At 48.0% G+C, this 26,022-nt stretch overlaps 1 protein-coding gene across 1 annotated transcript in view; it reads right to left on the bottom strand.

Annotated features, from left to right (window-relative positions):
• The window catches only part of ITGB5 (integrin subunit beta 5), a 59,442-nt gene that overhangs the window by 8,356 nt on the left and 25,064 nt on the right, over window positions 1-26,022 (bottom strand). The window contains exons 6-10 of the mRNA XM_027885123.1: window positions 24,917-25,078; window positions 23,425-23,520; window positions 22,288-22,377; window positions 18,699-18,833; window positions 15,401-15,830 (exon numbers count right to left, since the gene is read on the bottom strand). Of these exons, the coding sequence (XP_027740924.1) occupies window positions 15,401-15,830; window positions 18,699-18,833; window positions 22,288-22,377; window positions 23,425-23,520; window positions 24,917-25,078 (913 nt within the window). The remainder of the gene's footprint in view (window positions 1-15,400; window positions 15,831-18,698; window positions 18,834-22,287; window positions 22,378-23,424; window positions 23,521-24,916; window positions 25,079-26,022) is intronic.

Raw genomic sequence — 26,022 nt, 5'->3', positions numbered from 1 at the left:
TCCCTTGCCAAAAGTCACAGGAGCACCTTCTGTTTTACTAGGCATCTCATATGTCCCAGAACACCACAAGTTGCCCTCCTACAGCCTCTTTTGCACTCCCACCGTTTGCTTTGGATCCAGCCTGAAAATTCAAACATTACCAGACAGAGGAGATTATGTTTACAAGATCTCTAGAGGTGACCTCCTTCCCTGCCTACATCTGATGGAGATTAAAATCCCTTGCTCTGTTTTCCTTCATGGCGACATCCTTGCCCTTTCCCCAGACACAGAGGTACAGGCAGGTTTGGTTTGACCCCTCCCTCCAAAGCTTTGGGTTTGAGCTCATGGGCACAGCTACGCCCACAACTGCTGCTGCTGAGGGTGCAGCTGCAGAACTGGGACCCTCGTGACCTCCGCTTCACAGACAAACCACACGGGGTGTCTGGCTTTCATTCACAATTAATTCAGGTGATTGGTCTCTCACACGCAGAAGGTCTGGTGCCTCCATGGCAATGCATGTTTCCAAATTAGCTATAAATCATGGTTTTCTTAAGTGGGCACTATTTCAAGGAATCCAAAGCAACTGGTACTGGGAATTCATATACATGGCATACAGTAAATGTACCCAGGCTTGAATTTGAGCTGTGAGGAACAAGAGAAACAAGCCAATGGCATTCATATCACCCCCTGGTCCTGACCCCTTGCTACTGGACAGAGGCGCAGAGCCCCTGTATCGTCAGCCTTAGCTCAATTCTCCTAGGACACCACAGAGCCCAGTGAATCCACTGGTAATCCACCTCTGAACCATAAAATGATTCTGTTTTTAAAGGCATCAGTGCGAGGCCATAGGAGGCTAGAGAGACTGCACATCCCTTCCAGCCCCTGCCAGGCTGGAGATGGAGCCTGGACTGACTGTTGGGTGGGAGACGGCCATTTCCAAATAACACATCCTATTAAACCACTGTGATGGGAAAACTTAAGAAACAGCATCTTAGAGGAAGTGGTTTTGTTTATTGAAGGGGATGAAGAAAAAGCTGTTCTGTATGAGGGTGACTAAGCGTGGGGTGTGACCTTAAAATTTAAAAACATGTTGACGTGTGTTTCCTGCCTTGGCCACACTGGCTCACTATGCAAGAAATCGCAGCTCACCATGGCAAATAAGAGTGGGAATTTTCCATCTAGACCTTTAATGGCAAAGATGTCACAATCTTCTCTGCCTACATCAGTTCAAAAGAGTGGCTACTCCCGCAAGCATCATGAGCTCCATTTCTGGTGCCATTCATCTTCCACACAGCCTGAAACTCCAAGAATGGGAAACATTCATTTCTCATATGGACGCAACAGGAATCATCCCACTTCCCAACATCCACCTGGAGCACTGGAGATGGGAATCTTCTCTGTCCTCCTGCTCAGGACACAATCTGAGAGTAGCCTCAAGGCTATATGGCACTGAGGCTAATGGTGATGGTGACCCAGAGCTGAGGTTTGCAGAGTCCTACCCGGTACTCACATTTTGCAGGAAAATGTGCTGTGCATTTCTAGTCCCAGCTCTCCTGTGGTCACAAACAGTGCTGATGTGGTCAAGTAGTCTCTGTGCCATCTAAGATCATGTCTGCAGGAAACCTTCCACCACCATAGCCATGAAAAACCTCTGCTTTACTTCCCAGTTTCATTTCCAAAATGACAGTGTGTTCTCAAGGAGGGTGTGTTTCAAGACACCTCTGCACAAGCAGCAGTCTCGTGGTGCAGGACATCACCCTGGACTTTAACCCCCTCAAACTTTGAGATTGCATATTCTCTATAAAAGCTGGTTTGTGAAGCCAAAATACATTCATTATGTTCCCCAAACATAACAAGAAATATTTTCTTCTGTTCCCGTCCTTGCAATGAGACAAGCTTAGAAGTTTAAAAGATGAGAAATTAAATGCTTCCTTTGAATTTGACATCATCTTTCCAGGCAGTTCTTGACTATTAGGGGGCTAACACAGTACATGTATCAGGGAGGCTGCAGAAGCATGCTGGGAGGGCTTAGCAGAGGAAAGCAATGCTCCTGTGGGGGAAGAGCAGTCCCCACACTAAGTTTGACTAGTCTGGGATCCATCAGGGCAGGAGCCATGGAACGCATTGTTTCTTGGAGGCATCCTCTTCCCAGCAAGGCCACCAAGGTGGACTGAGACCCACAGCCCAGCTGGTGCTTCCCTCTCTCTCTCTGCCTTGAAACAGATCCCCATCCCACTGCTGTGTCCTGGCTGGGCTGCACCTCTCGCTGTCACTCAGGCAGCGTTTGGCAGGACATCCAACCATCCTCATTTCACCCCAGCTGCCTCTGCCTTCCCCCCTCAGCTGCCCACCAGGATTACAGTTATAGGCCAAATCCTCCCTGCCCTCACCCCGGCACCACAAAAACCCGGCCTGGCATTCCCACACCAGTGCTGTGTCTTGTTGCTCTGGTCCCCAGGCAAGATCACTGTCGAACTGGGATAGCAGCTTCTGGCAGAAGCTTCCAGCCTCTGACCCTGATTTCATCCCAGGCTTCCTGAGCGCAGGCTGTGACCCCGCTTAGCGGGACAGCCCATCTGCCTCCTGCGATAACTGTCCGCCTTTTAGGAATCGTACCAAGAGGTCTGAAACTCAATGCACTAAAAGCTCTCTCACTAGGGATTTTGATAGAATAGATTGTGGTTTTCCTAAAGCTTCCAACTTCTGTGTATCACAAAGTTATGCAAAAATAGCAGCTTTCTTTTGAAAGAAAAAATATCATCTCAGCTTTTATGGAGAGGGCAAAAATGTTTGAAAACAAGCTCCCTTCAACACTCTATTTTTTTTCAAACCTTCTAGAAAATTAAACTGATGTGTCTACCACAGAAGAAAAAAAAAATCCTCATGATTTTTAAGCCAGTTTCTTGGCTTCTGAACACTCGGGAGGGGAAAGATCATACTGTATTTTCTTCCCATTAAATTAAGCCACTTATTTTCTTCACCTCTGTGCTCGCATTCAGACTGTGGGTCAGGACCTGCAAAAGGCTGTGCTTTTGTCATTTTTGGTTACTTGAACAACTAGTTTGAAATAGAAAAAGCCCCAAAGGAAAAACAATTTAAAGAAATAAGGGATGGCAAACAATTTGCAGATTCCCCACTGCCATCCCCTTAAGAAGCCAAGGGCTGCTGTGCCCAACATCTGGAGAGCCCCAGTGCAGAAGCCAAACTTTGTTTGTACTTCTGAGGTGTGGACTCATCAAAGACATCTGCTTATGAGAGAGGACGTCAAACCCTACTGATGCAGAGCACTGCTTGAGCATCGGTTTTGTACCAGACCAGCCAATCTCTCAGCAGAAGCGCTCAAAATTTGTGGGAGAGGCTCTGTGAGCAGCACATTTTGAGTGGGAGGAAGAAGGGCAGCAGAAGAGGCTTTGAACACTTGGAAAATATAGACCTTTCCATTTGGGAAAGGCCTATGGTAAGACAGTGCCTGTTTAGGCAAATAAATCATCCCACTGATCTCTTTCCATGACTCAAAGCCGCCAGCACTGCACATTAAGAGGCCAGGCAAGGCGAGGTGAGGCAGTCTGCCCATGGCACAGCTTAGGTCCAAGGCTCTGCCAGATGGTCAGCACCAGTAGGGAGTCGGGAGAGCTCTGGAAATTTTAGACAGTGGGGATGGGTTTAGGATCCATTCCCTGGGTCATGACAGTCTGGCAGGGGAAACAAGGGTGGCAGGTTGGCCAGAGCATCCCCAATCCCTGGAGCCTGCTGAGCATAACAACCTCCTTGTGAAAGCCAGGCTACTATGTAAACACAGACAGATGAATGTCAAGGGACCAAGGTTTCTGTGTAATCTGAAATTCATCCCCTGACTGCCTCCATTCACACCAGAAGAGAGCTTGCCCACACATTTATCCACAACGCAATACTGAAGCAACAAAACAAACACTAAGAGGTCAGTTATAAGTAAATAGTGCTTTTCTGAATGTTATTTACACCAGACACCATGGATCTGTGCATCTTTCAATCGCAACGGATATTTATATCCTGAAGCATATGGGTTTGACCAAGAACTGCCAAGGCTTTAAATAAGCCTTTATTTCAATCCTAGCGCTGGTTGAGCTCATCAGTCATCAAAAATAGCTTCAGACATGCAGACTAATGAAACCAAAAGTTAAGGAATAAATACAGGCTTGAGCTGCTAATTTAGCCATGGGCACTACAAGCCCCATCACCAGCTCAACATTACTGACAGCAAACACCACGGTGCAGCACTGCCATTGCAAAAAAAAAACACCACCTCAGTACGCCAATTTCTCATTCACTTGGGAATTTCTGGGTTAAATGAGCACTGGACAGGGGAGACAGGGTTTTGGAAAGTGCTGTCTCATGAAGGCAGCTGAGAGCAATCCGAGGCAGGCGGATTTCCTGTGGCAGCCCTGGCCAGCCTTTCCTCATTTTCCTTCTCTCTGCTGCAGAAGCGGAGGTGAAACACAACCACAAGATATGGCTGATGATCCACCAGAAAGCCAAAATGGGCAGCAAGGAGTCATTTCCTGAAAGAGATCTAAAGCTGCATTTCTTAAAATAAAACCTTCCTTTTTTTTTTTCTTTTTCTTTTTTCCAAGTAAGCTCAGCACTTCACAAATCTCTTGACTTATGCTTATGTTAGTGCCTCAGCCAAGCCTGCCACACGTGGCCTTTTGGATGGAGACCCAGAGCTGGGAATTGGAGCTTTTAGGTCCTGCTGCCATCTCTGCTACCAATGCAGGGAGAGATATGGGGCAAAGGCTGCTGCCAGGTTCTCCCAGAGACACAAGTGCTTCAGCCTGAGTGGTGACAACAGGGATGGGTGTTTCCTTTGAGCCATAAACCCAAATACCATCCCACCACATTGGGCACATGCTCATCCTTGACTTTGTCGCCCCTTAAGCAGCTGACATGGAAGGCACTGAAGGAACTGCTAACAATTCACATCATTCCTTAAGCCAGATCAGAAGATAGGGGTGTGTGGGAATCCTCTGGGGTTTTCCTCCTCCTGTGTTTCCCTCCAAACCTCTCACTCAAAAAAGGGCCACTGTCCTTTTCTATCAACCTCCATCTCTTCACGTGCAGGTGTTTATTGGGTCTACCATGGGATGCACTAACACCTCTCTTACAGCAGTGCTCCTCTCCAGCCAGCTCTCCAGCCCCCTAACAGATGAGACTTGCTCACAGACAAAACCCCTCTGGATGCAACTCTCTCCATTTGTTTCCTTTCTCTCCAAAAGGCCTGACAAATAAAGGTGCTTGACAAGAAAAGCATATTCCACTTGGCTCTCCCAGCCCTGCCCAGACACCACCAACACCCATGAGTCCAGAAACAGGAGCTTCTCCATCACTTACATACTTTCTTGCCCATCTCTGCCCAGGTCTGCTTAGACAACTCTGCACTTAGCCTTCAGCTCTAGTCACTGTGAAGGCTCTGGAAGATTTAGAAACATCAGGGGACATATGGTAACCATGCACTTCGCTGAAAGGCAGATAAAGGTCTTGAGAAAACTTACAGCACTGCAACCCTTCCACTGAGGTATGCTGCTCCCAGGAAGGACAAGCTTCATCTTCCCACTCTGATGCCTGAGCAGACTCCCACCAGCTCCTACTGCACAAAAAAACTCCAGATATATTCTTAAAATAAAACCTGGCTCCAAAACAAAGCTGCATGATCCCAAATCCCTGAACTCCAGAGCCAAACTCTATGGTTCAGGTCATCCTTCAAATGAAAAGCAGACTAATTCCCATCCTGCTGAAGCCCAAGTGGGATGAATGTCCTTTCACTTGGACCTTGTTGAGAGGAGGGAGCTCTGGAGCAGAGAAAGATTCTTCCTCTGCAAAATTCAGTGCCATGGGAGCCTTGCCCAGTTCTGCGTTTGGATGCAAACACATAATCTGTGATGCTAGTTCACCAAAGGTCCATGGTTTTAGAACAGATTTCTCCCTTCCCAAAGTACCTGGAAGAAGTCAGAATGTCACTCAAAATAAGAAAAAAAAAAAAAAAAAAAAAAAAAAAAAAAAAAAAAAAAAAAAAAAAAAAAAAAAAAAAAAAAAAAAAAAAAAAAGGAGACACAATGAACCCACAGCCTGCACTGCACTTCCCTTTCAGGTCAATTATTTAAAGCCAATTTTTTAAACCAAACTGAGCAAAATTCACAGGTTTTCATTGCATGAGAACAAGAAATGAAGACACAGAATTTCACTCACCTGCTGGTGGGAGGCTTTCATCTGCCTCTAAACTCCAAATACAACATTAATTTCCAAATGGGCATTTCTGTTAGTTACTTTCATCAGATGGACCAAATTCAAATACCAAACTCAGTGAGATGCTGGCCAGAAGAGCATTCAAAGGGAGTTTGTTCTAACACCATCTTCTCTCTTTGGAGAGCAAGTGGGCATTTTTTTCTGAGTTCATCTTGGTGGAGGTTTTTTTGAACTTTCTACAGGGCTCCAGGCCATAGGTGGGGGCAGCTGCAGCAGGACAAGGGGTTTGAGTACGTGTATGCACCATCAGATGACACCCCCGATGGCAACCCACATGCTGTGCCACTTTAAGAGCAGAGATCCAGAGTCGGGACTCTGGCTCCCATAAAGACGTCGAAGACGTCACTTCTGTATTCTTTAATTCTGCCCGGCATTTAATGCCTCATTAGCATTCACTAACGCTTGCAAAAGGTCCGCTCAAGGACAAGGAGAAACCACAGTGAAAAGAGGCAGAAACAGCAGCGCTCTGTGCGGGTTGGTCCTCAAGGAGCTGCTGCCAGATTTGGGAAGAATGGCAAGACTTGGACAGCAAAGAGAGCCTGGGCAGGGAGAAAGGAGGGGTAAGAAAGGGCAGCTTTGCCCTTCGTGCCAGGAATGGAAACTCTGGTGAAGCAGTACTCAATTCACTGGGGAGAGAAAGTCCAACTCAGCTGCTGTTTCATTGTGGAAAACCAACAGAAACCCCTGGTGTGAGCAAGGTGGGGCAGGCAGGGTATGCCTGCTGCCAGGAACATCGAGGAAGGTGAGGAATAAACACAGCACTGAGCACAAACACAAATGGAAGTATCATTTGTGTTCCTGTAAGAAATCCATGCAAAGATCATAAAATATCTCAAGTTGAAAGAGACCCAGAAGGACCACTCCTAAATAATCAATATTATTTGATAGGCAACAATGTAACGCTAATGCCTAGTGATACAATACCTAATAGTGCATTTATTTACTGTGAAAGAAATGTAGAGGAGCATATACATCAAGCACAGAGCATTCTACCTAAGAACCATCCACTACACTGATGGGCAGCCTCTGACCTGAAACACAGCACGGGAGGTCATTAGCAGCACAATTAGAGGGGGGGACCAGGCATTTTTACACTGCAGCTAGAATCACTGGCCATGCTTTCACAGGTCAAAGCCAGCAGATGAGGGTCACCCCATGCTGTTTGCCCCAGCCCAGAGGCCACTTGAACTCTGGGATGTTCAGCCTTTTGAAGCGGCACAGAGCAGGATGGGGAGCTTCACGCTCTTGGAGGGCAGCGGTGCATGACTCAGGATTAAATGGGAAAGAGAACAGAAACCAAGTTAAAGGGGAAAAAATAAATTTGGAGAAGAAGAAGAAGAAGAGAGAGATTGGGGAAGGATGGAAATGATACTGTAGGAGGAAGTGGCAAGGAGGTTTCAGGAGCCTCCCAAGGACTGGAGATGTGAGGAAACATGCACTGACTGAGTCAGCCCCATTCACCTCCAAAAGGCCACTGAGGATTTGCATGCCAGACTTCATGAGGATTAAATTTGGAATGCAAAACACCTCCCACGTGGCTCTCAGCCCCTCTCTGCATCAGGGCTGTGAGCCACAGCTCCTGGAGATGAGCACACCCAGAACACTGTGGGACACCCTGCGGTTGATGCTCAGGAACCCTTTGCTTGCAAGGAAAAGTCAAACACTGCTACAGAGGAATATGACTGCCAGCCATCCACTCACACAGCTCAAGGGTGGAATCTCTCTCCACCCTTTCAAATTATCTAGGAGCCTGGGGCTGGGCATCTCTGCTTCCTACCACAGAGGTGCCTCTCTGGTGCAGGGTACAGGCTGTAGGGGCAGTATAGCCTGCCTGCAGTGGGCAGGCATGTCCCATACATCTCTCTGTCATTTCTCCTCTTCACACTGCGTAAAGAGTGGAGAGTTTCTCAATGACACTCCACACTAAAGTCTGAGAGGTTTCAAGTGTTGCTCTCAGAGCTCACTGCGGTCTGGCAAAGCATGGCCAGACCCACCCTTTCGGGAAGGCATTGTGGCTAGCAGCCTGGGATGACCTCAGGGCTCAGACACCAGCTCTTGTCACCAGGACAAGACCTAAAAGCCAACATCTCACATGTGTTGGCAGCAGCAGGCACCTCCACAGTTCCTTCCTCACCTGCAGAAATGTTTTCCAAATCACTGCTGGAGCAATGATGTGCTGCCTCCCCAAATTTTGCAACAGCACGGCAGCCACATGCTCTGCGGGAGGTCAAGCAGGAATGCAGGAAAACCAACAGCTGACATCAGTAAACATCTCACAAGCAGGGCAAGAGCAGCGTCCGTTCGAGTGGCATAAAGGTGAACTCGGGTGGCTGCTCCTCCAGGTAATCTCCATCACAGTCCTCAGCCCTGCCTGCCCCTGCTGACCTGGACCTTACATTTTTTTAGCCTGAACCACAGGATGGAAGTAAACAGAGCTGACCTAAACCTTCCATTTCTTTATACTAATTCAGAGTAAGTGGAGCATGCCCAGCTTCACAGTTTAACCCTGAAAGTGGAAGAGGACAACAGAGGTGCCCCATTTGATTAATTTCTTAGTAAATGTTTGCAATCTATTTCTATCGGAGCCAAAATGTTTCACAGCTGGAGGGGGGATGTAAGCTGGAGAGGGGATGCTCACCCAGGCACACGTAGTCTGGCCTCAGTTCCTCACAGCTATGGGACACAGCAAGTGAGAGGTTTATTTTTCCTTCCTATTCAGGTGGATTATTTTTGTTTTATCTACATTCGGGACAGGGCCTTTAGCTGAGCAGCTTCTGCAGGTGATAAAAGCAAAGGCCAGATGGGAATACAGCAAGGAGAAAGGTTTTTAGGAAGCTGTAGGATAAACATACAGTCTGACTGAACCTTGACCATATCTTAAAAGAGAGAGGCTACCACACTGTCTTGTTATTTATTCTGGCCATAAGGGCCCCTGGACTATGAAGTGGCTCTGTAGGCAGGAGACTTTAAGATATATGAAGCCAGGTTTGCTAAGGAGTAATGGGCACCCTGTGCCACACAGCGTGACCACATCTACATACTTACATGTTTTATAGCCCAGCCTCAGCTGGTTTTTAGCTTCTTGTCCCCTACCCTGTTCTTTGGTGAGGAAAAGGGACATTCAAATTCCTATACTCCACTCTTATGGAAAAAGATTTTGGCTCAGAGGACTTCACTTGGTTCTGCTCACCCAAACCACTCTCCCCTGCCCTGCAGCCCTGACAGCACACGCAGCTGCTGATGGGCCCCCTGAGCCCCCAGCCTGCTGCTAATGACTGGGACTAATACAGAGCAACTGGTACTGGGAGGCTGCAGCGCAGTGACCCGAGCTGACACTGCATCCTCTGCCACCAAAATAAGCCTCAAATATGCTGGTAGATGTGTGCTCCCCATCCTCCTCCCACACGGGAAGCAGAGAGGGATCGATCTGCAAGGCAGCTGCCCCAGAGACAGAGCTGCATGTCCCTGCAGCTGCATGGCTCACAGCTGCACTAGCACTTAGCAACTGCCAGAAGACTATTTTTAACTTCCATATTTATATGGTCATTTTATCTCTCCCCTCAGGTCCTTTTTTTACTAGGCAGTGCTCAGATTCCACCTTTTTACACAAACTAAATTAAAAAAAAAAAGACCCAAATCAAAAACATAAAGATAACAAGACTTGACATAACTTAAAAGGAAACAATGCAGATGTGGTTTAGGCTCTGTTCCCTATCTTCCTTCTGCCACAGGCCAACCTCTGCCCTTCTGGCAGGGGTACCTTTGCTTCATGCCACCCCACCCACAGCACGGCCACAGACAGTGGGCACAATGGAATCTTCCCTTCCTCCCCAAACCACACTCAACCTACCACCTGCACCTCAGAAGTTAATAAATCAACTACCCATTTCTTCTTCTGGTAAAAGCTTACATATTAGGAATGAAGAGAATTAAGACCAAAAAAAAATTCTGGTATGCATCTGAAAGATGTGGATCACCTTTATTCTCCCATCTGAGCATTCACATGCACACCAGTATCCTCTGTCCAGGCACTACCACTGGGTAGGTGAATAATAATTACGAAAGTGTGTGTGGAAGAAAGTCTATTTCCCTAAGATGTGTCCATGAGCATAGTGATTTGTACAGTAACAGGCCTGACCTGAAACCCCAGGATGGAGACACCAGCAGTACCATCCAACCCAAGTGTAACTCTCAAAGCTCAGGGCTGTAATGCAGGACCAGAAACTGGGGCACTGGCACCTGAGCCATTGTCCCACCAGATCCCCTCAAACACAGCACTGCTAAATGCCATTACCGTTCTCAGGACAGGGAATAGCAAAAACAAATTGCAAAAGCATGAGTGAGATTTCTAACTTGAGGCTGTGTTAGAACAAACAGAATAGCCTTATCTCCCTGGGCTTTAGTAAAAACTAAAACCTCCCTGAGCTTCCCCATTTACTAAAACCAAGAGAGGAAGCATTCAGAAGTAAATACTGTGGACTTGTACATCCTCAGCAATTTTTGAAGTGGTTTCTGGAGGGCAGCTGGAGGCACATCACACATCAGCTTGGCTTCTCTGCAAAATAAGCAGTCACTTTCCAATGAGCTGTCCCTTCTCACATCCCATCTCAGAAGTGATTCTGGTACTTGCAGATTTGACATCCGTCACTTTAATGCTGAGCTGAGTTTTTTGTGTCGCTGGAAGCCCTGTGCCTGTAAGTGAGGCCATTCTCCAGCTCCTGTGCTCTGAGGCATCACCATCATGCTGTTCTTTAGCCAGCCACAATCTTTAGCCACCTTAACCAGTTAAGATGCTCACAGTTTACAAGCTTGAGAGACTTTCCAGGGCTTGATTTATAGTTGCATAGTGTTTATAAATCTGATTTATTGTCTAATTCTAAAAAAAAAAAAGAAGAAGAGAAATCCCAAAAGACGTGATCCCAAAGCTGCACCAACATCAGTAGTTGCTGTGTTGCTCAGGCAGTATGGATTTTCCAGACAAATTCTTTGTGATTTAAGGGGAGGAATGGCTGCAGTGTGGTGAGTGCTCTTCACTTACACCTCATTAGTGTCTGTGCACAACCAGAGTCCTGGGCTGAAGAGCACACAAACAACACCCACACAGGGAGCCGGGGAACAGTGGTGATGGGTGAGGGGAAATTTCTCTAGAGACACCATGATGCCATATTACTCTGCATCCCCCTATCCAAGAAAAGATAGGTCTGGGGCAGTGAAGCTAATGAAGCTTGGCCTCTGGCAAGCCAGTCTCTCTTCATTAGAGGCAAATGTGTGATGCCCTCAGTGGGGCCCCTCCTCCCTCTCGCCACCTAGTTTTATGGGACCTTCAGGAATGCAATTAGCACAGAGATGTTTCCTCCTTTGTCAAACTGCCTGGCAGGCAGCCAAGGGGTTCAAAAGCCTCAGGGCTGTGCAGCCAGCTGCCCCCTTCCCCAGCCCAGCTGAAGGCAGGAGAGTTTTCAGCCCCTCTCCCACAGCCACCCACACTTAAGAGCAGAGAGGCCAGAGCAATGTGGCGAAGGTTTCAATGCATAAAGGCAACTTCTCCATCCACATTAAAACTGGGAGCAAAGCATTCTAGGATTTGGGAAGCCACTGTCTGCTTTGTCAGAGCATGGTGCTGCAGATAACCAGTTGCACTTCTTTGGAAGAACAAAGCACTTGTGCAAGACCCCCACAGCCTTTCCAAAAGCCAGATTAATGGTTTGAAACAGCTGTTCTGGAGCTGTTAACTAGACTCGGGGAGCAACAGAACAAGTACCACTTTTTAGTGCCTAAATGGCATTGACTAAGAGCTGGATGCGACTTGAATCAACATTTATGACATGTTATAAATGACTCCTTTTCCCACCTGCTTCACAGATGCAGGAGGCATGTTAAACCTCCCACTAATAGGAATTAAATTCTTGCTTCTTCTTTACATTATCTCCCACCCAAAATCTGCTTCTCCACTTCATGCGGGGGACTACAAAAGGACAGGAGCCACAGGCAGCATTGTCTGAAGGCATCGCTCCTCTAAAATGCTGATAAAATGAGTTGCTAATATTTATGAATGGACCCATGGATGAAAAACGATTTTGCTGGCCAAAGGACCAAATACCAAGAGACAAGAAACAATTTCATTTCAGACCATTTCAACCTGCTCCTCTGTGGCTTTTGCTGGGAATAGAGGATGCCTGAGCATAATATGCCACCTATCCCTGTGCCATGGCAGTGACTCGATGGGGACAGCTTTGCTACAGGTCATAAAAGGAAGAAATGTCCAGGCTGGTTGGCGATGGGCTCATGGGGCCTCTGAGCTGAGGCGAGCAAGAAACACAGCCACACATGTGCAAAGCAGTTTGCATAAGTGGATTTTTACTTCTCAGCTTGGAAAAATGTGCTTTCCTCCTGGTCCTCCCCCTCCTCTCGGGTCAGGTTGGACCGTCTGCTTTCCTACCGGCTCGGCCTGGGATAGGCACTCAGAGGCTCATGATATCATCTCGTTCAACAGCTTGGGCAGGTGTAAATGCATCTGATGGGGGACACCACAGCCTGTGTGCTAAACCTCAGGTTGGGTTCCACTGGGGTGAAAACACTGTTCAAAAAACAGTCATCACCAAGGCACTGAGAGGCATTAAGTGCCTTCTATGCTACCAGAGGATTCATAGAGTATAAACAAAGCCCTTGACAACAGTGATGAGTTCCCCCCATGGGTGGAAGCCAAGAAACTCCCTCGCAAGGACACAGACAACAGTGATCTGCAGGAAAATGACAGCTCCCTGCATGCTGCTTTTTTGGGTTTGTGCATTAGCTAAAACCTGTTGCTCTCCCCTTGCAGTGGGATTCAGCCTGATGGGTACCAGGATGCCAAACCTTTCAGGGACAGACATTGTGCCCAGGAAAAGACAGAGTGAGGGCAGAGTGGCATTTCACTCCCTGGAAGGAACAGCAGGAACTGGACACCCCATGCAACTGCCCTGAGAGTCATCCTGGCCCCAAGTCATCACCTAAACCCTTCTGGCTGCCAAGTCTACACAGCCCAATGCTGAGCTAAACACAGGATCTTTTACAAGAAGGCCCCACTTGTAGGAAGGAGAGAGTTTGCATCTGCTAAAAGTGCCCAGGGATGTTTGGGTAGCAGAAGGCTGTTTGTTAGGGGCAGCTTTGGACACAGCTCCCCCCACCTCCAAGCTCAGGCACTTTTGGTAGGCTGGTGAAATCCCAAGCCTCTTGGCGTGTCAAAACCACCTCAAAATGTTATTCCACTGGCCCAGCGCTTGCTGCAGCTCAGATTTAGCATCATAACTGCTGGAATTTGAAAAAAAAACCCCAAATAATGAAGCCAACAAACCAAGAACAATAGAAATACCAGGAGGCATAGGGAGAACCAGCCCACGCACCCATGCCAGACTCCATTCCATTCCTGGAGCAAAGAAGCTGCTTGGCCTCAGCCTACCCTTTGTTTTCTTTCAGAGCTATAAAAACAACTTTTAAATGACTTTTAAAAACTTTGGCAAATCCCAAACCAGCTATGCTGCTCTTCCCAGCACCAGACACCCTCCACAGGGACAGAATCAAGCAGGTGCAGCAGAAGAAACGCATCTTGCTTTCCTGTGGAGCGGCAGAGCTCTGCCTCTCCTGCTGAAAAGGAAATTTGAGCAGAGGGGTGTCCTTCTCTTGCAGCAACCGCTACACCAGTAACTTCCAACCTCTCTTTATGGCACTGCTGCCCTTAGATATACCCCTTCTGGATGGAGTGATGCTATCAAAGCAATATGGTCCTGTGGAGAACCCCCAGGCAATACTGCTCTTAATTACTTCACAGTTGAGTTTATTTTTTCCCCCATCTACTTTCAAATACCTTTTTCCTGCTTGCTCACCCCTATTTCCGCTTCTGCATCAGCAGGGAGAGTCCCAGCCCTCCCAGCCTGGGCAGTCACTGTGGGAGGTAGTACTGGCCTTTCTCACTGCTCTGCAGCAGGGAGCTCCAAGGCAATTCCAAAACCCAGAGTATCACCTGCCTTATCTTCAGCAGTGACAAAACAGGTTACAGGAAAATTAGCACAAACATCCTCTACCCACCTAACAACAGGATTGTCTCAAGCAGCCAGAAACTTGCAACCAAAGAGTGCCCCATCACTTACTGCCCAGCTAGCCAGAAACTTGCAACCAAAGAGTGCCCCATCACTTACTGCCCAGCTCTGAAATGTGCAGGGCAAGGTAAACAGCAGGGAAAAAACCCACCAGTTCCCTGGAGAAAATGTGAAAAATAGCTATTTTTTTTCGAAGCTTACACTTGTTTCAGAAATTCTGTCCAGGATTTTCAGCTAAGGAAATATTTTACTTGCTTGAAAGCAGACAAATTAAAAAAAAACCTTTGCCCAGATCCAACTAGGGTAATTATGTCTGGGGGCTAATCCAGGCAATTACGTTCAAGGTAAATTATGTGACCTTGGACTGACGAGGTTTTAAAAGCACTTTAGCAAACACAGCTAAATAACTCCTCTGCCTTTGTTTAAGCAAAGCTGACTGGCTACATCTTTCCCAATGAATGACTTGTTTTCCTAGTGGGAAGAAAAATCTATACATAAAATACCTTTAGGAATCTTTAACACAGCTTTTCTCTAATAAGTAACAGCCAGAAACACAACCTTTCCTTTCACTTGCGATACACCAGGGGATTACTCTAAATGCTTCATCTTTAAAAAAAGATTGTTTCTGCCTAGGCAGGGAAGGATAGCACAAACAGAAAAAATCCAGCCTATGAAAACACCAAAAAGCTTCAGAGGATTCTGAAGCCTGTGCTTTCCTAAGGATGTATGTTAGTGTGCAAGAGATTTGCATAGTTACATCAAAATAACACCAAAGCCACGACTCTGCTCATCTCTGTGGGACCCAGGCAGCACACAAGCCTGCAGGGACAGAGCCTTTCACTGCAACACTGCAAACCCAGTTCTGATTGGGATAATGCAATGTTTTTGTCCTTTACTTTGGGTGCACTTAAACCTCTCCCTCCTTTTTCCCATAAAGAAAAGTAAGAGAGCACAGATTTCTCCAGACACAGGACAGATCTGGGCAGGTGGGGCAGGCACAGCCCCTCACACACCGTGCACAGCCCCCAGCTGCCACAACGTGGAGGGCATGAGGGAGGAAAGGTTCCTACCTGAGCAGAGGACTCCCTTGTACCTGGCGCAGGAGAAGTCATCACACTCGCAGAAGGGCCCGTAGATGTTTCCGAACTCGCTCTCGTAGCACAGGCACTGGTTGCAGCTGCACTCCCCTCTCCCGCTGCAGAGGGGTTTGCCCTCCGCCTCCCGGCACATGGCGTGGTGCATGTCCCCGCTGGCCCCCTCCTCGCACTCGCACCTGGCCCCCAGGTAGCCGGGGTCGCACTCGCACAGCCCGCAGGTGTAGGTCCCATTGCCGCTGCATTTGCCGCTGGCGGGCGCGGCGTGGCCGGTGCAGCCACAGCGGCACTTGTAGGTCACGGCCACCTCCAGCGTGTCCCGAAAGCCAGCGGGCTTGATGGTGAAGGTGTGGGACGTGTCCTCGGCAGGGCAGCTCCGCGCCTCCACGGCCACATCGAAGGAAACCTGAAGGGCAGGTTGAGATGTAAGTTAACGGGCACGGCCCCAAAGCAGCCGTCAGGAAAGAAAGAGGCGTCCCGAGGAAAATCCATGGAGCAATTCCATGGAGTGGGGCCAGCTCCGCGCATTGAGCTCATTCCCAGGTATGCAAAAAGCCCCCTAACAATTGCACATCCAGCAAGAGCACCTGCAGCTCAGTGCATCAGCATCTGCCATGAGGGGTTGGGCATCCTTAGCGTTTTAAAACTCTTTACTGTCAGCCATTCACAGCAATTTTCCCCATCAGGAACCGCTGATTTCTGTGAGGTGGGAAGGAACCTGCGTATTTCCAAAAATAAACAGGGCAAAACTCTAGAAAATAGCCCAGTTTCCACACTGTCAAAACAACCACTATCCAATATCTAACCAGCACAGCACAAGGGTCCGTGGTGCCTACAAGATCATGGGTTTGGAAGGTTTTATGGGACTCCTGATTTGCACATGGAGATGTTCAACAGCCACAAACTCCCAAGCTTTCAGCATGCCATTTTTTTCAGCAGGCCATTTTTAATGGATGCTTCTATCAAGACTGGTTTCACAAGAGTTACACCTCGTTATATGGTTATATAGCACCCCCCCCATTCGTTTTATGTTGCTACAATCCAGTGTCAGGGATTTTCTCCTGGAGAAAACCAAAACCACACTATGGCTGCTCGCTTGGTGCCTGATTTAATCCTGTTGTTTGATGGGGCCAGCCACCTCTGCCCAGACCTGCCCCGTAGCAGGGAGGATTAACCTTATTCCAAGGAAATGCGACCCTTTGCTAGGCATCAGGATGGAATGGTTTCTCTCTAGAGACGTTTGGAGGTCACCTCAAGTTCTCACTGTCTGCACTGTCCCACGTATCAAGGGGTGATGTACAAAGGACAGCAGAGCAGCCACCTCCAGTGGGAAAGCTGCACCCCCAGGAAACCTCCCTTGACACCCCCCCATTCCCAAGGCCTGAAGCAATTAGTATAAGAGCTCAAATTACAGAGGAGAAGGAGATCAGAAAGCAAGCTAAAGGGATCAGGGTAATCCTGCTGCCTTTCACCCACTGACACCCACAGCCCCAGGATTAAACCCTGGCAGATTAGGGTCCAGTGCCAGCATTATCCTCTTTGGGGAAACTTTCTTAGCAGGAGTCAAACCTTGATCCATGTGGAAGCAATGGGGCAGAAAGCAGCTGAACAACAGGGAAGGAGGGACACGACCCCCACAGTCCTGTGGCACATCTCCCTGTGCAAGCACCTCAGGGTGCACCTAAAACAGGCGTGGTACCAGTGTCAGCTCCCTGCTGCACTCACTGCCAGACCTCTCTACAGCACAAACTGCAGTGGCTGGAGCGAGGCCCCTGCTCCTGCCAAAGCCAGGATCCCAGGATTACCTCCGTTTCCTCGGGGGCTCAGGCTCTGCCATGGGAACAAAGAGCTACAGGGATCACGTTTACCCACTCATCCAAGATCCTGTAAATTCAGCTAAAAAAGCAGGGCTACCTCCCTTTTTAACACTTCACATGATCCTTATTTGGCGGGGTAGAACTTCTGCTACTGTTGACTCTTTCAAACTATTTTTATATGCCTCAGCACTGAGAGCTCTGGTATGTTTGCAGAGTCACTCTCCTCAAATAAGGCAATCAGGCTGCTAACAAACCCACACCCACGGCCTCAGACAGCAAAAGTCTGGAGAAAGGGAGGAGGTTCCCCACTGGTCTCAGCCCTCTTGCCCTAGCCCTGCAGCCCAGCAACCAGTTTATCTGCTTCAATACTCAATTTAAACAAGCAAAGCTTAGCTTTTTTGCTTTTTAAAAAGCACTGGATGGATTATGCCATGTATACTGTTAACACTAAGGAGAAAACGATAATCCTAGTGTGTGCTGCCATCCAACACCCTAGGAACTGAAAACACGAGAAGAGGGTTGCTACCTTTCTGAACACCCTCTACCTTTTTCTGCAGTACCTCCAAAGTTAGCCATGATCCCTTTGCTCACTGACACAGGAAAGACAGGTTTAGACTACAACCATAGAAGCATAGAATCATTTAGGTTGGAAAAGACCCTTAAAATCACTGAGTCCAACCATTAATCAAGCACTGCTGAGCCCACCAATAACCATGACGCTAGGTGCCACATCTACTTTTAAAACACTTCCAGGGATGGTGCCTCCACTACTTCCCTGGGCAGCCTATTCCAATGCTTGACAACCCCTTTGATGAAGAAATTTTTCCCAATATCCCATCTAAGTCTCCCCTGGTGCAATTTGAGGCCATTTCCTCTTGTCGTATCACTTGTTATCTGGGAGAAGTCTTCAAAGTCTTTCTTGAAGTGAGTGGCCCAAAACTGAACACAGGATTTGAGGTACCTCACCAGTGCCAAGCAGAGAGGGCGGAACACAGCCCTCATCCTGCTGGAGTGCTATTTCTGATACAAGGCAGGATTCTCAAACAATAACAAGGAAAAACAAAAAAACTCAAACAATTCAATATCTAATGGACTGAGAAAAGATCGGCAGACCATGGAAATAAAAATTTCTCAGCTGAGAGCGTGATGTGAATATCTGGGATTACAGGAAAAAAAGCCTATTCTTGACTATTGTGTCTTGCTGCCTAAGACCTTCATCTCAGTACTGCAGACAAGACACCTGTATTCCCTCTTTCCTCACAGCTGACCTGAGGCTTATCTCCACCACCCAGAACCAGAAGCAGCACTCTCTCTGGGTTTTTCATATCATCATGGCATGGCATGAGAAGAGCAGAGGAAAATGAGCCAAACTATGTTTTTTTGCCCAGGACCACTCATCAAGAGAGGGAATTGGCTAAAACAATCTCTCCAGGGAACAGACTGAAAGGCAGACTCACCGTATCTCCAATTTTGAGATCTCCACACTTCCTGAGCCCAGGATAGGACAACCCATCCTGGCAGGTGGCAGTGAAGGTCAAGCCAATGTCCTCAGGGCTGTCCCAGACCGTGAGCTCCACCTTGGACCGAATACTCTAGAAACACAATGGGAAAGCAAACCATCAGGCTCCCAAAGACAGGTGGGTTTCTTCTGCTTTACTCTCTTCTCCTGATGTTTCCAGACAGTGGCTAGGACACCTCTGCACCTATATGAAAAAAAAAATCACCCCTGCACACACATTGACATTTGAGTTTGACTTAACCAGCTCAGAAGGCTTCTGATGAACACAACTAGACCCATGGGGGGCTGCCTACACACTAGGGTAACTGTGATAGCCACTGTAGCCAGAACTGAAAATTTATGGATGCACAAGAAAAAGAAAACATTCTTAACCCCAGATGGCGCACCTCTGTGCACATAAACCAGCCCCTTAGTGAAGTACAAAGCCTGATTCTCCACCAGCAGTTGTCCTACAATGTCTGTTGTACAGCATGGAGAAGGTGTAAAACTGCATTAGCTCTGTCCCGCTTTCTTCTTTTCACCCGGTTGGTCAGAAAAATATAATTTCCCTCCTAGGAGAACGTGTCAAACAAAAAGCCCAAACAAAAAGCACCCCTTCATAAGTATCAGCTGGAAATACCGCCATGGGAAAAAATAAATGATCAATCTCTTTCTTTGCAAAACTTTTTGAAGTGAAGAGCGTTTTCCATCAGCAAGGTTTTTGTATGCTCCTACCCCCTTTCTTCTGCTTCTCATCTCTCCATCCTACTGCACATACAGACTTTTAAAGTCACAACAAAATGAAGTTTATAAATATTAATTTGGAATGACATTGTTTTGTTTAATTCTTCCAATGGCTGGAACTGATTTTTATACAAGTAGTGTCCAAAAACGACAAAGGTTTTCAAAATGGAGCTTTTGTACAAATATTCTTATTTTCCAAAGCCAGTTTCCAGCTCCATCTGTCTCCCCCTTGTCTACAACTCTCACCAATGAGGTCAGATTAAGGAAAAGTGCTAATTCAGACCTCTTGCCGGTACATGTGATGACAAAACCAGGGTTCACAGGCCAGCAAAGAGCCAACACTTTTGGAAACGGACAGGAAATAAATGAGTTTTGGCTGAGTGAATCTAAACAGTCCTTGAGGAAAGAAACGAAGAATTTCCCATCTCTCTGCTGTAACAGAGAGGCTGTTCATGGGGTGGCAATTGGGACCATCCATCACCTCTGGGCTGAATGTTGCATGTGCCAATAAATCTCAGGATACTGCTCTGCCCCAAATTATCCTGTAGAAATCAGCTGCCACACTGATATGCTCTCCTGTCTTCTTTCCCAGAGTGCCTTGTCTGGGGCATGGCAGAAAACAGGATACCATGCCAGACCTCAGTATGACCTTGCATGGGGTCTTTCTATGTTCTTCCACAGATGCCAGGTTTTCTTATTAGCCGTATATGGTCATTCTGTTAACCCAGTTGTGATGCCATTATTATTAGCCCCTTTGCACTGTTACACAACCATGTCTTCTGACAGCACCACAGCCACCACGGAGGCTGGTTGCAAAATGAAACACGTTCAAGACATGCCTGGATTTAGTTTAGGAAAGTGCTTTTTAAACCAGCGTCCCATTTTCTCTCTTTGGCCCAAACCCAGCCCTGTGTCTGGGCACAGCCCCGCGTGAGCCATTCCATCTCTCAGGTATGTCGAGATTTGGGGAAAGAGTTTTTTCTTAGTTTTTTCTTTTAGTTTTTTTCTTTTTTTTGTTCCTGCCCTCTTAGTGCAGGTCAGGAAGAAAATAGTCCCTGTTCTCTCCTGCTTCATGCCTTGTGGGATGAGGGAGAAGAGACAGCACGCTAGGCAGAAAAGAGTTGGAACATGAAGGGATGGGGGAAAAAAACCTTGAGGGTAATGTAAGCCACACACAAGTCCAATGTATGCATCAGTGGGAGGAAGCAGGGGAGAGAGGACCAGAGATATCCAAAGCACTGAAGGGAAGAGACTGAGCTCAGGCCCAGAGCACCAGCCATTGGAACCCTGCAAGAGAAGATGGTCCCTGTCGCAGATGAAGGATTTCTCCAGGCTCAGAGTTTCCTTTCCATAAGGAATAAAAAAAAAGGTTCACTCCCACTCAGGAAGCAGAATTTTAACCTTCTCCCTCAGTGAGAATTTCCTCCATCATTTCAGGAAAAAAACAAAGCTACCAAGAGGAGACGGGCTGGGCGGGTGCCAGGTTTCTGGTGGCCCTAGGCTGCCTGTGGCACAGGCAGGAGCTGCCAGCCCCTGGCAGCACACCCGAGGGTCCCAGCCCACACCCACCACCCCGCTGAACAGGCAAGAAACCAGCCCCAGTCTCAGCAGCCACTCATCCCACAGAGGTCATTCCATGGGGTGCCTTGGTCTAAGCACCCCAGTGGTTCCCAGCCGGCTGCACTGCAAAGCTCACAAGCAAAGAGATGGAGGGAGCAGATGTGGGGGAGTCAGACTCCCAACAGTTTTCACCAGCTCATATCTACCTGCAAAGGCTTGAAGGGTGCTGAAATGGAGGCATGGATGCATATTTCATCCATGAAACTAAGGCAAGGGGATGTTTCGATGTGATGGTGCTGAGACCACAGGCAAAGTCAACGTGGAGGGAATGTTCATTTCTTTCTCCCCAGCCAAGCATCTTAGTCGCAAGACTCTCGTTCCTCCATGAACAAACTGGGGCAACTGGGCTTTTGTTTTGCAGTATCTCCAGGGACTCATTAGCAGCATTAGCTGTCCGCTGCTTTTTCTCAGAGGATGAAGCTTTGGGAAGCACTCTTCCCAAGGGCATAACCAAATGCTGTTTTAACTGCAGGAAGCTGGGGGAGAAGGAAAGATTACTTTTACACCATAACACAATCCTACATGGCCTCTGGATGTGTAAACTCCTCCAAATATCTTCTTCCTTGCTCCCTTGCACTAATGAGCATAGTACCAAGAAGAAGAGCTTGCAGCCATTGAAAGCTGTATCCACGGGTCCCACACATGAATAACTCTACCCAAGGGCTGACCAGTTGTGGGGTCAGATCTCCATTCATGCCCAGCACCTAAACAGCAATATCATTCCAGGATCATGAAGAGCTGACCCATAAGGATTCACAGAGAAGACCAACTTGTGATGCCTGGAGAGCAACACAGTGATGTGACCTTAGCTGGAGCAGGTTGTGTCCTTGGGAGGCCTCTGGACATCAGATAACAAAAGAATAATCTATTTTACCTACTGGTAGGGTGGTCTTAGAGAGAGCTGTTTTAGATGGGGGCTGTATTTTGAGGGTAATTCTGCACATGAGAGATGTGGGGTGAAATTTCTGCTGTGCTGCAGACTCTCTTGGGTATTCCCATGCTCCTCCTCCTCCTCACACACCTTGCTTCCCTCTCCAGGGTGGACATCCCAGCCCCAGCAGTGTATGGAGGATCAGGGAGGGAGGCGGCCAAGTCGGGTGGGGCTCGACAGGGAGGAGGGAGCTGAGCTGGCCCAGCTCCTGGCACTTTTCACTTCAGCAGCTGTGGTATTAAAATGCACTTACGTTGTAGGCTTTGACGATCAGCTCAATGATATTCTTGGAATCTTTGTGCAAAATCTCCACCGTTGTCCCGGGAATCAAGGCAGTAAAGTTCTGGAAAAAAAAAAAAAAAAGAAAGAAAGAAGAGGATGAGGAGGGACTGACCCCATGCCAGGGACACCGGCCACACACGCTGCCCCATCACTCAGTGGTGTACATGGAACGGTTTGGCTCCCAGTAATGTGGAGCTTTCAAAAGTAAAGCATCGCTAACGAGGCATGTCAAATATTAAACAAAGCTCATGGCCACAGGACAGGGACAAACAGACCTGGATCTGCTGCCGGAGCCGCTATGCACTCAGGAGGGCTGGCACTGGGGGAGGGAGGTTCAGCTGCCCCAACTTCCCTCACAACTCTGAGCATCCCCGGGAGAGGGGGTGGAGAATGAGCTCAGCCCTCCTGCTCTCCATGGGTGAGCAGCAGCATCCCAACCATAGCAACACGGCTGCTTGTTGTTTCTGCTGGAGCCTCCAGAGCCTCAGCAAAGGTTTCCAAAAGCGACCCCGCCTGAAACACCATCCCTGCACCTGCAGAAGAGTGAAACCCCACAGGGCAGCTTCAGACACAGGCCAGTCCTTGTGCCTAGGGCCACCTTTTCTTTTGGGAGGGTTAGAGCAGGAATGGCGAGAGAGTTCTAACTGCGTGTGGCATGTCAGGGCCCTGGACTCTGTGATGGAAAAACACAGCTGGGCAGAAACACTGTGCATGATTAGGTAATGGGATTAAGTCACTGCAGAATGGGCCGAGCAGGTTTCTGCTCTCTGGCATGCTGCGTGCTGGCAGCCGTCCGAACATCAAGATTAAGTTGGAGTCTATTTTAGGTCTTCACGTGCTCACTAACACACATATATCTGTTTGCTCTAAGAAGCTTTAGTGCTTTTTGCTGAAAGGACTTAGCAGGGTGGGACAGTGGCTGAGAGCCTTGCCTGCCTGCACCAGGCAACATGTGGCCATGGGCATGCACAGTTATCACTGCACACATCTGTGTTTGCCACTGCACACTCGCTTGTTTGCAGCTGCCTCCCCTCTCCAGGGCATTTCATTCCACTCCTCAAGAGGCATTTCCATGTCCCCCCAGCACAGGTGGCTCAGCAGTGCTTACCTTGTACAGGACATAATGACTTTTTGTTACAGCAAAAATCAGGTGGATGTTGTTTTCAGCGAGTTTCTCCCCAAGAAGTGCCAGGGAAGGATAATCCTAGGGGCAAAAAAAGGCAGAAAAACTGATGGGGAACACAGAAATAAAAATTAATCTCATTGTTCTTCTCCTCCCAACAGCAAAATTTGTTCCAGACATGTGGCATGTTTTGTTGTGAGATGAAATCCCTGATGTACCAGCACAATCCCAACTGAAACAGTAGAAATCCCTTAAATATTTCTGCTGCACCCTTCACTAGAATGCATTTCTTCCATTCCTTCTTTCCTTCTTTCTCTCCACTTTGCCATCAGCAGACGTGTGTAACTGGCTGCTACCTCCAGGGATGCAAGGCAGGGAGATCTAGAATGGCAGCAAGTGGATTTTTTTCTCCCAAAGTGGAAACACCCATTGCCTGATTTTTCTGCATACTGGGACCATAGAGATTACAATAAGCTCTTTAATTCTGCAGATATCCCAGACAGAGAGGATGGCAAGTAGATGCTGCCCTAGATATCCACAAGCAACAAAATAATGAACCAGGGCTCAATTTCAAGAGACCAGCTTGAGCTTAAAACCCCCACCGGCTTCTGAAGTGCTGCTGTCCTTGGAAAAAAATCCACCTGATTTACTTGCAGACTGGAAGGCTGACTGAGAGCCTCAGAGATTCAAACATGGAAACACCAAGGCAGCACCCCCATGCCAGCTCCACAGCATCAACTCCACATCAGTATGGACTGTGCTCCCTTATGCATATATACACTTACCAGGATTGCACAGATGGATAGAAAGGGGTTCCACCACAGAGCCCAGCTTCTGGCCATAACACAGCCAATCATGTTCACCTCCCCTTATGGGGTGACATCCATTCAGGAACAAACATCATAATTAGTGCACCATTCTGCAGAAGGATGTGCTAATGAGGTGGCAGGCAAGTGCTCATTCATTTCAAACTCGTTTTCTCCACTGAGTTAAATTTTAAAAAGGGCTGATTTGCCTATTTATTAGTAAGACCTATGTTAGTTTTGTGTTCAAAGGCTGTGAATAAGAGAAGCATTCTGTTGTACTCGCTAGTGTAGCCACATCAGGGTAGATACAGCCTCCTCAGGAAGAAACTGGCAGTCCACTGGAGATTTTAGAAAAGGGACAACATATTCTATGCTTCCTCTGCACTTTGCAGACAGAATACAATGTTCTTCAGGACACCAAGTTATTTTCACTCCCTTGCAATGGGCACTGAAGGAATTCACTACACTCCTAACTTGTTTTTGAACATCACAGAAGCATTCACTGTGGGGAGATGCCTAAAGGCAACAGCAAATTTTATTTGCAAATTGCAGGACCAGGTCAAACTATGCTGGTCAGGTGCTGTATTTTCCAAAAGCTGCTGGAGTGGGGGTTGGCTGCTCTCCAGAGAGGTCCGAGGTCTCTAAGGGCTGTGCCCCTGAGTCCCACTCACCAGCTGGCTGGACGCACTGTACTCGTTGGCTTCATTCAGGTGGCACTGGCCATCGTGGGGCTGCACCAGCCCCCCCAGCTTCCCATCCAGGGCTATGTGTGGCACGTCATCCGTTGTGAAGACCAGCAGGTGAGACGCCTCCTTACGCCAGCCAATCTTCTCCTGGGAGAAAACAAGCCCTGTGAGACAGCTGGTATGGCCCTGCCAAGCCCACGCTTTACCCCTCACCCTGCACATGGTCCCAACCACGTGCCTGGCCAGCAACAGACCCATTAGCACTAATTAGGAGAGTACCAGGCTCCTGTCCACCCATCCCTGGTAAGAAAAAAAAATGTCAGGAGCCCATCCAGCACTTCCCAGCATCTCCTTCCAACACACTTACTTTAAAAGGCACGAGGAGGTATGCGGACTGTCCACCAGACCTTCTCTACCCAGATCCAAGAATAAGAATTTCAGCTGCTTTTACAGCCAAAGGAAAGCTGCCAACTTCCTCCACACACATTTAATCTGACCTTGTTTCCTCAGCTCTGTGGAGCGGCCAAGGCAACAGCAAGAGCAAGAGCAATATCCCTGCTCAGCATTTTCATTACCACTCGCTCATAAAGGCTGTTTCTGAGCTATGACGGACAAAGTGAGGTCCCTGACCAAGGGATCTGGCTTTGGTGCACCTGCATTCATGCACAGGCACTGTGCCCTGCTCCCCTTCTGCACATATCTCCTGGAAGCCGTGGTGCCTCCAAGTCTCTGCCATTTCATTGTGCACCTCTACATGTGCACCACAGCCCAGAAGAGCAGGGATGCACACAGCCAGAGCAGAGCGGTGCAGGGACCTTTGGCATTGGTGCTGTCACTGATCCACACGCAACTGCCCCGCACAGCTCGGCCATGAGCAACTTCTACCTCTTTAAAAACATGGTAATGCCAAGACATGCTCTAGTGGTCCCTACGAAAGCACTGAGGTGTCAAGCACAGCACATGAAGTGTCCTCCAAACCCTCCTTAGGCACTCTGTGCAAGGACCAGACATCACTGTCTTCACAGGGATAGAGATGCAGGGATTTTTTCCAAGTAAAGAGATTAGATTTAGATTCTAAATGTTTTCTTTCC

The sequence above is a fragment of the Empidonax traillii genome, unplaced genomic scaffold (genome assembly GCF_003031625.1).
Source record: "Empidonax traillii isolate 1590-97213 ecotype Southwest subspecies unplaced genomic scaffold, ASM303162v1 scaffold161:size1573837, whole genome shotgun sequence".
NCBI lineage: Eukaryota > Metazoa > Chordata > Aves > Passeriformes > Tyrannidae > Empidonax > Empidonax traillii.
The sequence above is the reverse complement of the archived record's forward strand: the minus strand, read 5'-3'. Positions and strand labels throughout refer to the sequence as shown.